The sequence below is a fragment of the Cataglyphis hispanica genome, chromosome 15, assembly GCF_021464435.1.
Source record: "Cataglyphis hispanica isolate Lineage 1 chromosome 15, ULB_Chis1_1.0, whole genome shotgun sequence".
Taxonomy (NCBI): domain Eukaryota; kingdom Metazoa; phylum Arthropoda; class Insecta; order Hymenoptera; family Formicidae; genus Cataglyphis; species Cataglyphis hispanica.
The window spans coordinates 3,310,288-3,322,547 of record NC_065968.1 but is presented as its reverse complement, the minus strand read 5'-3'; the positions used below and the strand labels follow the sequence as shown (position 1 = coordinate 3,322,547).

Genomic DNA, 12,260 nt, shown 5'->3' with positions numbered 1-12,260 from the left:
GATCAAATAGCGCCATTGAAGTCATTGCAATTCAATTCCGATTTACGATATTGCATTTTTCATATAACTTCAGCATAAATATACTTTCATTTTTCTTATTGAAATTTTCTTTTCTCTCTTATCTCCAAAGAGTAAATTTCGATTTCTACAAATATGATGTAAATGACACTTTACATGGAACGTGACGGAAAATAGTGACATTGTCGTATTTTTATACGCGATGCCGGCCAAGGAAATAGTACACAAAATATTTGTTACAAGTTGCATTTTATATTATTTTATTGTTTCCACAACCCATAAAATGTGAAATATTTATTTATCGTTATTCTTTTTTACCGCATTTTTAATTTTGGTTCTTACTTGTCTTGTAAGACAACGTGTTTTGTGTGCAAAGAAATTTTTCATGCGCGTTTAATTAGATGTCTCGTCCTTTCTTTCTTCTTCATGACGTAAAAATTTCATTTTTTACACGATACCTTTTGTATATACTTCCTTTTTGACTTCATGTGATCTTCACAAAGAAAAATTTTCCATTGCAATTGCGACGCGATATGATGTGCGAGAAACTAAATTATAGAATAATATTTGTCAAGTATCTCTAGAAAATGCTCCGTCATTCTTATATTACTTATATTTTATTTGTCCTAAGGCTATGCACAGGAAATATTTTATTTTGTCTTAGAAGGTCGAGAAAATTCTGATAATTGACTGAAACAATATAATAAATGTTCAAGGGAATTATATTTGTAATTTTTTATTGAAATAACTTCCATTTTGAATAATTTATTATGTCATGTAAAAAATCTGTTATTTTTCCAGAACAAATTCTATCAAATTCGGTATAAATTAAAATTTCTGATGTACATTGATTGAGTAATCAGAGAGAAAAATGTATAGCGTATTGTTTATAAAAAACTAGATTGCTGCTTCAAATACTGTTGTACAAATACACTACGTAATAATATTTACATTTGCGTTATATCTTTGTGATTTTTATGCACAAAATGACAATTTGCACACAACGAGGAAATAAGTAATTAAAGAAAGCAAAACGAGTTATAAATAAGTTAGAAATACACGCTGTCAAAAGGTGAGTTTTTCTAAGATGAAAGAAGGTATTTTGATTCAATCTGTTTCTCTAGACAATTAATCTCTTCTTCTCTCTTCAATTATATCCATAAATACGTATTACCAGCAGGTGACAGCTGGTGGACTCGTAATCGAGCGATCGTAAAAAATCAGAAAATGAAATAATCTCTGTTTTATTTCGCGAATTTGCATGAAATGTAAACTTGGGCTTTTGATTATTAGATATTTTATTTATACTCTTTGACGAATGGAAGAGAAAGCGAGAGGGAAAGAGACTCTCGAAATTATCAATCAAATCATCAAAATTATTAAAAGTCTGAATCTACGAAAATTTGAAATTTAATATTTAATATAATTATTGTTGTTTGATAATAAGTCGGAGCGAAAGCACTACGTGATAAATCATTGTCAAATATCTGCCCAAGCTGTTCGGAACTATTCTGAAAAGCACGCGACCTGTCTTCCGCTTTTCCGATAGGTTTCGACAACCGCCAAAGCCCATTATCGCCGCGCTCGTTTCCGCTGTATATAATGTAATTTGCATACAAGAATTCATAATTTTCTTTCTATTTTTTTTTTTTTCATTCAACGTCTATTCCCAATCTGTGAGCCGTATCTGCGAAAATAAAATTCCCATTTGTATTTTTGATTATAACGTAATAATCGCATTGTAATTCAAACGTGCCAACAGCTGCATCATTATTGTACGACTTGGAAAAATTGGAGGTAGTATTTTTGTAAGTTATATTCAGACCGATATTATTTTTACGAAAATGATTAAAGAAAATCTCACGTCAGCAATTCGTAAGAGAGGCGAACAATTTTTTTTTACCCGCTAATATATTGCACATAAAAAATTATTATTATTAATAATTTGGATTTAGGAATTAATAAACTTGCAGAGATTACTTTTTATTCCAACATTCTTCGTCGTATGATGTTGCAAATTTTTTTTACATTACTTTAAATTTTTCCAAGATAAAGATATTATGTATTTTTTATAAAATACGCGCACGTAAAGAAACTTGTTTATTATTATTTTCGCTTTAGTAAATCATCGTTAATTCTTCGTTCTTCGCCCCGTGCTGAACTATAAATCATCGGGATGCAGCGTCGCGGTGTTACGAATTTAAAATGTTCTACATATAATGCGCCGCAAATTATGATGCACGAACCTAACATTAAAATATTAGTTGTTGAATAAATTTAAAATACTCAATTTTGTGCTATATCAACATCAGCTTTTTATCGTTTCACATACATATATAAATGCATCACACATATGTATGTATATAATCCATAAAAATTTCTATCCTGTAAATTTAAAAATCTTGATACACGATTTAAAAAAATATAAGAATAAAAAAAACATTTTTGTGCCAACATCTTTTATATTGTTATTATTCGTACATTAAGATTCTACATACACATATGGATTTAAAACAGCACATTAAATGGACTGTCTTGAATAATATCGGGCTGTTTGAAAAAAAAACAGATTACACAAATCGGCGAGTTATGGTGTACTAACCTAAATAGATAACGAACAAGTTAAACGGGTTTTATCGTGTGTACCCTCCTATGTTAATACAAAACCTTGGGAAAGATAGCAAACTGAATTTAATGACAGTGGCCAAACAATGACCAACAATCGAATCTGTAGAAAAAAATTCTTATATATATTATATATAAATTTATACATAATTCAATATTATGTATAAGTTAATTAATTATAACATGCCAAATTATTTTTATCTCTCTTCCTTGAAGTGGTCTTTATTCAGTATTAATTTATCATAATCTCGAAATATAGATATTATTGACGATATTAATAAACACTGAATTAGACTATGTTGTATATAATAATTAATTTAACATATATGGGTATTAAATTTTAATCGTAAGGAGCTTATCGATATCTATTCGAAAATAAACGAATTAACTAACAAATTTAACTAACAAGCAAGAACGATATATGTCGAATCATTACTCATACATTTATTATCGATTTCTCTCTTTATTCTCCCCATGTTATATTCTTCTATTTATTTCGCAGAGAAGCCATCGGCTTTAAGTGGCCGGCTACTAAACTCCTTTCGTGTGTTATACTCATCTTTTCTATCTCCATTGCTGAACATAATCTTTTTCCTTCTTGTGTTCTTTTTCCCTCTTTCATGAAAATGGAGATTCTAGTTAGTATTCGTCAAACCGTAAATCTCCTATACTTCAGATAGGATGGTTCGTGAATTACTAAGCTTTAAAGTCAACCGTTCATTGCAAAGTCATAACGATTATGTAACTATGGATTAGTCTCTGGTGACGCATTACTTTTTGCAATCTCAAATTTGCTATCATTAAGAAGTTATGCAAACAATTTATGCGACATTTTACGCTTCTGAGAAACTAAGCTATGTAGAGCATCTTTTCAGTACACATTTTATAGCGGAAATTATATCATCGGTAATATTATCAAATTTAGATTTATTCTATTATATATTTATATTTTAGATATATTTATATTTTATTTATAGATATATTTATATTTTTGAATATAAATGTGTAATAAAAAAATACGATATTTTGTAATATTTTTATTTTTCACATAGTGTAAATATTTAACTTTAATATTGCATACAAATACCAAACTCTGTGTATTTTTTTTCATTTAAATACATAAAAATATCATAAAAAATACAGATGGATTAATTAAAGAAAAATATGTCAAACTAATATGAAAAAAAATAAAGAATATAAAATTATTATTAAAAACTTTAAAAATACTGAAATTTTAACCAACTCGTGACAATTTGATTTAAAAAAGTTGTGTGTGGGATCTGCAAAAACATTTGCAAAATTTGCAATAATTATCGAATTATTTTAGGCACAAGTTATTTATATGGGAAACTTCTGGTATGAAGGTTTAATGGTTTAATTTTCCATTAGACACTTAATGAACGGTGAATTAGCTGTCACGAGGAAAATAAATTATTCAGCTAAACTTGCTTAACTTAAAATGATTTCTTTGTAAACGTGACACTTAAGCGATTATTGGGGAGAAATCGTTATATTATATCGCTCTGCGAAATAGAGAAATGCAAAATTCCTCCGAGAAAGGATTTTTTTTTTTATAAAGCATGAAAGAAAGCAGATTGTATGCCGTTGGCATTCTCGAGAAAATTGCGCGCGGCGAACATATGGCTTGTGAAGTTATCTTGCAGAGACCCTAAATGATAAATGGGATGACATCTATTGTGTAAGTTAAGTCCACGAGTTACATTCCTAAACGTGATGTTTTCTTGGCCATGTCAAATTATTCTGTATTGTTTGTGGAGAAGCCTCCTTTGTGCGAGGCTAAGGGGAAATATCATTCGGCTTGATTCTCTTGATAATGCATTTAGCTGTCAAATTGTCAAAATTATAATATCGGAAACTTAGGTAGTAGAGGCACGTATTGTAAACTGTAATAAAATGACTTCGAAATTACATTATTGCTTGTACAACATACAATAATACATATAAAATGTTGTAAATAAGATTTTAGAAAATATTATTTTTTTTTTTTTCTTTATTTGATACAAGGGTCATAAATATTTCATTCTTTTTTTATATTTTATTTTGATTAACTTTTTACAAAATTACATAAATTGAAATTTTATTTAACGAAAAATTTTTCCTATTTTGCAATCATTGTTTCATTATGTCGTATTAAATTCCTCTTATATTTCTATCGAATATCGTTGAAGCGAATTTTTATGTTATCGCAGAGATTTATATGTGTGTGGAGTATTAATGTAATAATATCTTAATAGAAATAATGAAATATTTCTCTCATTATCAGCGTTTGTCACATATGTATGTGTATATATATATATATATATATATATATATATATATATATATATATATATATAGAGCACTTTGCGAGCTGCGGATTACAGAAATGTTTGCGGGGCAAATCGCGCGACAAGAATCAGCATAATGTAATAGTATTAATTGCACAAAGAGAGAGAAAGAGAAAGAGAGGGTTACATGCTTTTACGCGATGAATACGATATTATATAACAATATCTCATTAATTATCCGGAAATTTAAATTTGTCCAGAAACTGACGGATATTTAATAAAGTCCTTGATAAAATACGTGACATTTTCTCTCTATATTTAATCCCGATTATGTCGAATAATAGATTTTAATCACATATTTCTCACATAATGGAAAAATTATATATTTAATTGAGTCAATAAATATTATATAATATGCTTTCCATTAGTATAATTGTGTGTATTGTCTTGAAATTATTATATGATATCAAAAATATACGTAGAATCTTTTCACTAATTTTTGTCAAAATATCTATTAAATGTGATGATAAACTCGGATTGAATTAGTCGCATAGTTAAATGCTCGAATATATTATTGTATAATGCACGTTGAGGCAGCTCGCATTTAAATGATAAATGAAGTCATATTATAATATATTATTTAAGTTTTTATTCAACGAACGTCAATGGGGAAAGAATAAAAAAGGATGGTCCATTAGAAGAGATAAAATATAAATAAACTTTCTTTTACGATTTGTTTAACAATACAATTTTCGATTTAAAGATACACAAAAAAATATTTTATATTAAGAATATTTTATATGAAGAATAATTTATATAATTATAAAACTATAAATATATTTATTACAAATATTTATAATAAATATATTACATATATATAATGTTTGATAAAAAATAAATTGTGTGTGTATGTATGTATGTGTATTCTTATACACTTTTTATTAATTTCGCAAGTAGTTTGTAATTCGCATATATTACATTTTAAATTAGTTGCTCGTATAAACTTTAAGAAAATTATTCGAGCTTTGAATTATTCTGGAAATGTGAGACCGCAAGCTGTTACAAAGCCCAAGTTTTCGTTTTTGCGATTGTCATCGGCAATCAAACGACCGGGGAAGAGTATTGTATTTTTTTTTTTTCTATTGTCACGAGCTCGCTTTGAGCTTTTACGAGTTGGACAAAACAGAATGGTTTTACGTAGCAAAAAAAAGCGCACGAGAACTGTAACTTCAATTTCAACCGGACGGAAAAGCCGGAGATCACCGTGCTTTCCTCCTGCGTATAGGCAACATTGCTCGATGAACATAATTGTAATTGAGTCGTAAAAGCGAATCTTCTCGCGCGTAAAACGCTGATAATTTCGTCTCTCGCAATGCAATTTCAGATTTCATTATCATGTGCAGAAACTTTGCCACTGCCCAGCGAACAAATCTTCATGATTAAATTCATTTCTTTTTTTAACGTCATGATATTATTATGTATTTCTTATATTCTGCTTAAAAAAAATCTCAAACTTTTTCAAACGTGTTTTTTTCCAATGCATAACACACACACACACACACATGCATACACACAAAGAAATAATAAAAGCAATAGCATTTATATAGTTGATAGATTTGCTTCAAATAATTAAAAGGAGAAATAATAATTCCAATTGATTAGAAAGATTAATTTTATTCTCTCTCTCTCTCTCTCTCTTTTTTCTATTCATCACACATCTTGCAAAAGCTATATAGCAATAACACCTACGGAAGTTTTTTTTTGTTTGGAAGTAATTCAACGTTAATTCTGTAACAATAAAAATTGATTGGCTTTACGTCATAAAATAGGATCAATAAGGACGAAGAAAAATATGCGTGTCACACGAATGTCTGAAATTTTCTGATATTATTCTACTTGTAATTATGTACAGACGATAATTATATAATAATAATGTAATTGTGTAATAATACCTTTCTTTAGAAGGCAATTCGAGAAACTACTTCTGTCACTAAACAGAGCAGCTTCTCGGAGAACTTATCGGAGAGAAATTTTCGTGTAAGAAAAATATAAAGAAATTAGTAATCAGGAAGGATTCTGATCTCGCGAACACAGCTGTGTTTCCTTGCAAAAGGACATCCAGTCACGTGCCAAAGAATATCAACAGTCGGAAAGTTTTGAGGGAGAGCAATTTCCCCAAAGACCGACTGCGCTTCTTCCCTGAATGATTTGTCATCCTGTAAACGTGGTAAAACTTCAAAAGAAAATTACAAGTCATAATTCGATCGTTCTTCCGCGTCGTAACAAAAGCCTTGAATAATTCGCTCGAGTTTATATATACAGAGATAATGAATGGACAAATTATTTTGACGGGCATGGGAAAAACTTATAGATAGAAATACGTTTTACGTAATATTTTATGGGAACAACATATTTTTATTCTTCTAGATTAATGAATCAATTTCAGGCAACAATTCCATCTTCGTTACATTAATTTTCTTATGAAATCTTAAATGTTACGTAAATCGACGGAGGATTATTGCACGCGAGAGTATAAACACAGTATACAGAGTAGCCATAAACTGATATCCAAACTTCATGTTGCAAAGTTTCTGACCTCTTGGCAAAGACCGATACGATGTTAGCGAGAAGTTGTTACGCGAAGTGTGAATAATTCTGTAGCACTATACGAGGAACGTGATGTTTCTCGCATTTTTTTTTTTTTCGTTCCTGTCAGACATCTGCGAAAAAAAAAATGCGCACAAAAGATTTACGGATAATTGGGGATTTTGATCCTGTATAGTCATCATGGTCCTATCGAGCGCGCCAAATGCTATACATAAATCATGTGCGTGTAGGTCGCGATTTCTCAATTTCTAGACGCGTTGCATTCCGCGTACGTTTCATTATGTATTCGGAATCTGATTCATGTGGATCGATTCTCGGGATACCAATCATATTGAAACACGCGTTTGTCGATCTACTATAATCGTATTATCCGGATGTTCTTCATAGAATTTCCGATAGCGCATACGAAATTTTGCGGTAGGTCCGGTTCTCCCTTCACCGAACTCAATAGCAATAATTCAAATTTCAGCTGATCGCGGTCTCTGGTTGAAAAGGAAAATTGCCATTTAAACGTTTCTTATGTATTTATATCGATTATGTGATTTAGAGAGCAAAGTCGCGCATATGATTTTGTAGGCCTTTTAGCTCGCGGAGCCCTTGAAGCTCGCTTATGCCGGGGCAAGGCTAGGACAAGGTGGAAAAGAGTGGCGCGAGACAGGCTTGACGGTAATCTACGGGGGCTGCCTGAAAACGAGTAGGTGAACTTTCACCCCCCGCTACGAATTACCGTTGCTCTTAGCCTGTACCGCGTCGGGGCATTTAATGCTACGCTCGGTATATAACACCTCTTCTTCTTTCCTGCCGGTTCTCCATCTCAATTCTCTCTTTTAACCTTCGTGGCAGGAAATACGATAGAAAGGCGCCGATGGGTTGGGTGAACCCTTGCGGTATTCCTTCGGCCTGTACATACGGCGCAGACAAATCCGTAGGATACGTGAGTCTCGTGAGCGACCCACTCGTCTCCATTGCTCTTGGCGCATTTTTCCAATCTGCGTCTGCTCCTCGATCGAAATACGTTTTTTTCTTTTATTGTCTGTCACTTTTCTTTCTTTCTTTCTCCGTAGCTTTCCTTCCTCATGAAATGAAGAATTGCGATTCACGAGTATTATTTTTTTTTTTGCAAGATCTACAGTTAGCTTGACTACATATTTCATGGAGATCTAATTTCTATCAAATATTTTTAAAAAAAGTTTCACATATATTTTGTTTTTTTTTTGAAGAAAATTATCTGAAAATAATTGATATAAAGACATGTTTTTTCCATATAAAAAAAAATATATATATATATATAAAGTAAATTATATTTAAATGCATAAAAAGTGATCGTTGCTTTTTAAAAAGATAAAATAAAATTTGTAAGAAGTTGTGTTCTTTTTTTGCAATGTAAAAGGCAATATAAAAGTGATGTAAAAGCGCAAATGAGCATTTCATATGTGATAAAAGTGCCGATAATAAATGTGGCGGTCTCATTTGCCCCTTTGATCGATTTGCGACGAGATCCATTTGCAGGAAGAAGGAATCTTTCCGCGCGCAAAATGATAGATAACAACTTTTCCAAGACATAAACGCGATGCGAAACTATACTATGATTCCATCGCGTACGAATAAAGCGAAGCAAGGCAAAAAAAAAAGTCAAAGCGAAAAAGTTTTCGGCAAAGAGAGAAAAAGCTTTGACAGCGATATTAACCGCAGATAAGCGAACAATGTTAGTTATTTCATAGAAATCTCGCATTTATAAATTGATAATAATTGAATTTTTATTTATCAATATTGAGTAATCATTAAATCGCCAAATAAGATGGCGTTCTTAATTAAATAAAAGTTTAATAAAAAAATACATTTATATATAAAAATTAATATATTATTTAATGAATTATATATATTATATTACATAAATTATATATATTAAATATATTATATTTGTGATATAATGGACGTTGCTTTTTAGATACACAATAAGAATAATTTTATCTATCTTTAAAGAAGGACTCGACCTAGTAAGATTGGGGATGCGTTAAAGATAGCGTTACATTCGGAAAGTCCCCCTAGGTAGCTCCAGATCCGTGCAATGGTGATAAGAACCTAACGTATGTGCTGAATTATGAAAGCTGGCGCCACAGATAATCGATTGCGGAAATAGCCTTCCGTGTAAAGACGGATGCCTTAAAAGGGCAAAGCTTTGCCGGTCATTTAATATCTTGCCCTCTCCCTATAAGCAGCTTTACGCTTTTCCGCGTAATATAACAAAAATATAATAGAATAAATAAAAGGATTTAACACGATAAAGAGAAAGGAAAAAGTGGAAAACTTTTCCTTAGTCTGTTCATAAGATTTAATTAAAAAAAATTAATTATTCTTATTTTTTTTTTTTAAATGTTGTTTGACATTCTTTGTAAAAAAATATATTAAATTAAAAATTACTCGAGCAGTTGCTTATACATTTATTACGAAATAAAATTTATATACCTGCAAAACATAATGGATAGATAGGACAGTAATAAAAAAGGGAAAATATTAATAATACAATATTAAATGTACGTTATTGTTTCTGCGAGGAGAAAAAAAATATCAACGCTCTTAATTATTAGATCATGTATAGCCACATATGGAGTTGTAGATTGGAAGGGGGTCCGGTTTGCTTTGAAAAGAAAATGTCAGCGTATCATCTTTATTGTTGAACTAGTCTAAATTACTATCCACCGCAAGACGAATCGGTGGTAGGCCGAACTTTTCCGAAGGAAAATCTAACGACCCTCCCGTTCAATTGCCCTCCTGCCGAAGGCGGAGGAGTTCGGCAATTTGTCTGAAACGTCCCCTTGCAACCATCGATGCGTCAAAAAGAGATTGAAAAAAAACCAATGAAAAAGTGTGCGCGTTCTTTTAACTTCAACTATGTATTCAATTATTTTAGCGGTCCTCGCTATTAGCATAAAAAAAATCAATATCAGAATCTATGTGTGGCAAAAAAAATGGGGAACTTTTTTTTATTTAATATCACGAATATTTCGAAGAAACGTATCTTTATCTGCATGAAGTTAATATCGCAAGAAATATTATTGTTTTCAATAAAAGAAATTTTCTGAAAGATATTCTGTTTTAACAACAGAATATTTGGGCTCTAATAGTTGAGCTTCTATGTAATAAAACATTTGAAAAATATCGAGGTTTTATTAAGATTGTATATCTGTATCATAGAAGCATACATAGTCGAAAAAAGTTGACGGGCTGTTTAATCTTCATCACAAAAAGGTCAACATAATAACGCTCCTATCGTCCACACGCGCAGGTGACAGCAAATAAATGAAGGAATAGATACGGAAATATATAGTATCTAGGGCATCGTGGTGGTGTATATATATTGTGGAACTGTGTGGCGTATTAGACGAGATTTCTTTTGGGAATTATTAGTCACATTTAGTCGCATTTACGGATATGTTTTTTCATTGGACGGTTGGAAAAGAAAGAAACTATCTTTTCGTTCACAATTATATGTTTCTAATAACTTAATACATCAATTTTAAAAACGACGTGAAAGTACTTTTTCTTTTCATAAATGCGTTCAATGAATTATTATTTATTTAATTGAAAAAATGATAATCAGTTGAACGCATTTATTAATATAAAAATAAAAATAAAAAATAATAGGCAATAAGAACCTTTAGAGCATTTAGTTAAGTTAACGACGTTTTTCTCAGTACATCATATTAATATTGCAAAATAAACTGTGAAACAAATATTACAACTTTTAAGAGTACAGTTTTCGTTAAGGTAGATTTAATTCCGAGTTTTAAAACAAAATATCAGCATACCTCAAACTTTATGATTTCCCGCCTCGTGTTTTGCATGTTACCTTTATAATGTTGGTTTATTGAAAAAGCAGGAATAATTAAAATTTTGAAAGCACTTTGCTGTTTATTTGTTACATTTTATATCTAAGGATAAAATATTATTTATTGAAAGATTTTTTCATAAAATAAAAATATTTATTTAAAAAGTTCCATTTTATTAAATCGAGCAATAAAATGTAAAATTTTTTTCTAGGCTTGAATATAAGATATACACATTAATTATATATATTTTTAAGATAAAAATTAAATAAAAAATAAATTTAATAATTTAAATAAAATAAAATTAAAAATTTTTTTTTTTTTTTAATATGGATAATATTTTGTTTCAGGTAAAGCTGTCCCGTTCGTCGAGTTGACTGTGGCACACGCTTCGGTCCTCACAATTTTGGCCATTAGCTTTGAACGATATTATGCCATCTGCGAACCTCTAAGAGCGGGGTAAGTAATCATGGAAAGCCGTGTTTAAAAAATAGATAAGAAAACGAATGATTAAATTTACCGGATTACACACCGCAGTTTAATCCGATTCAATATTCTCGTAGATACGTTTGCACAAAAGCGCGGGCGACTATCCTTTGTATCATGGCGTGGGTGGCAGCGGCGGTGTGTACAAGGTGATGCAAAGAAAAGAAAATTAAAAAGATGTAGAATTTGTTTCATTAATATTCTTTTATGCTTTATTAATGCTCTTTATCTTTGCAGTTATCTTGCTTTACATGTTTTTCACATGCTTTCCCTTCTGGCTGACGCACGTCGCCCTTTTTCACTAGACTCTCTTTCGTCTTACATCTTTACATGGCTGTAATAAAAAAACTCTACGAGTTTTATTAATTTATCTCGCGAAAGCATGCTTTAAAATGTACGGAAAAGCCAG

General features: G+C 30.6%; 1 protein-coding gene across 2 annotated transcripts in view; it reads left to right on the top strand.

Annotated features, from left to right (window-relative positions):
* Nucleotides 1–12,260, top strand: part of LOC126855134 (growth hormone secretagogue receptor type 1) — a 36,867-nt gene that overhangs the window by 11,853 nt on the left and 12,754 nt on the right. For both annotated transcript variants that reach the window (XM_050602534.1, XM_050602535.1), the window contains exons 5-6: nt 11,716–11,824; nt 11,929–12,000. In XM_050602534.1, the coding sequence (XP_050458491.1) occupies nt 11,716–11,824; nt 11,929–12,000 (181 nt within the window). The remainder of the gene's footprint in view (nt 1–11,715; nt 11,825–11,928; nt 12,001–12,260) is intronic.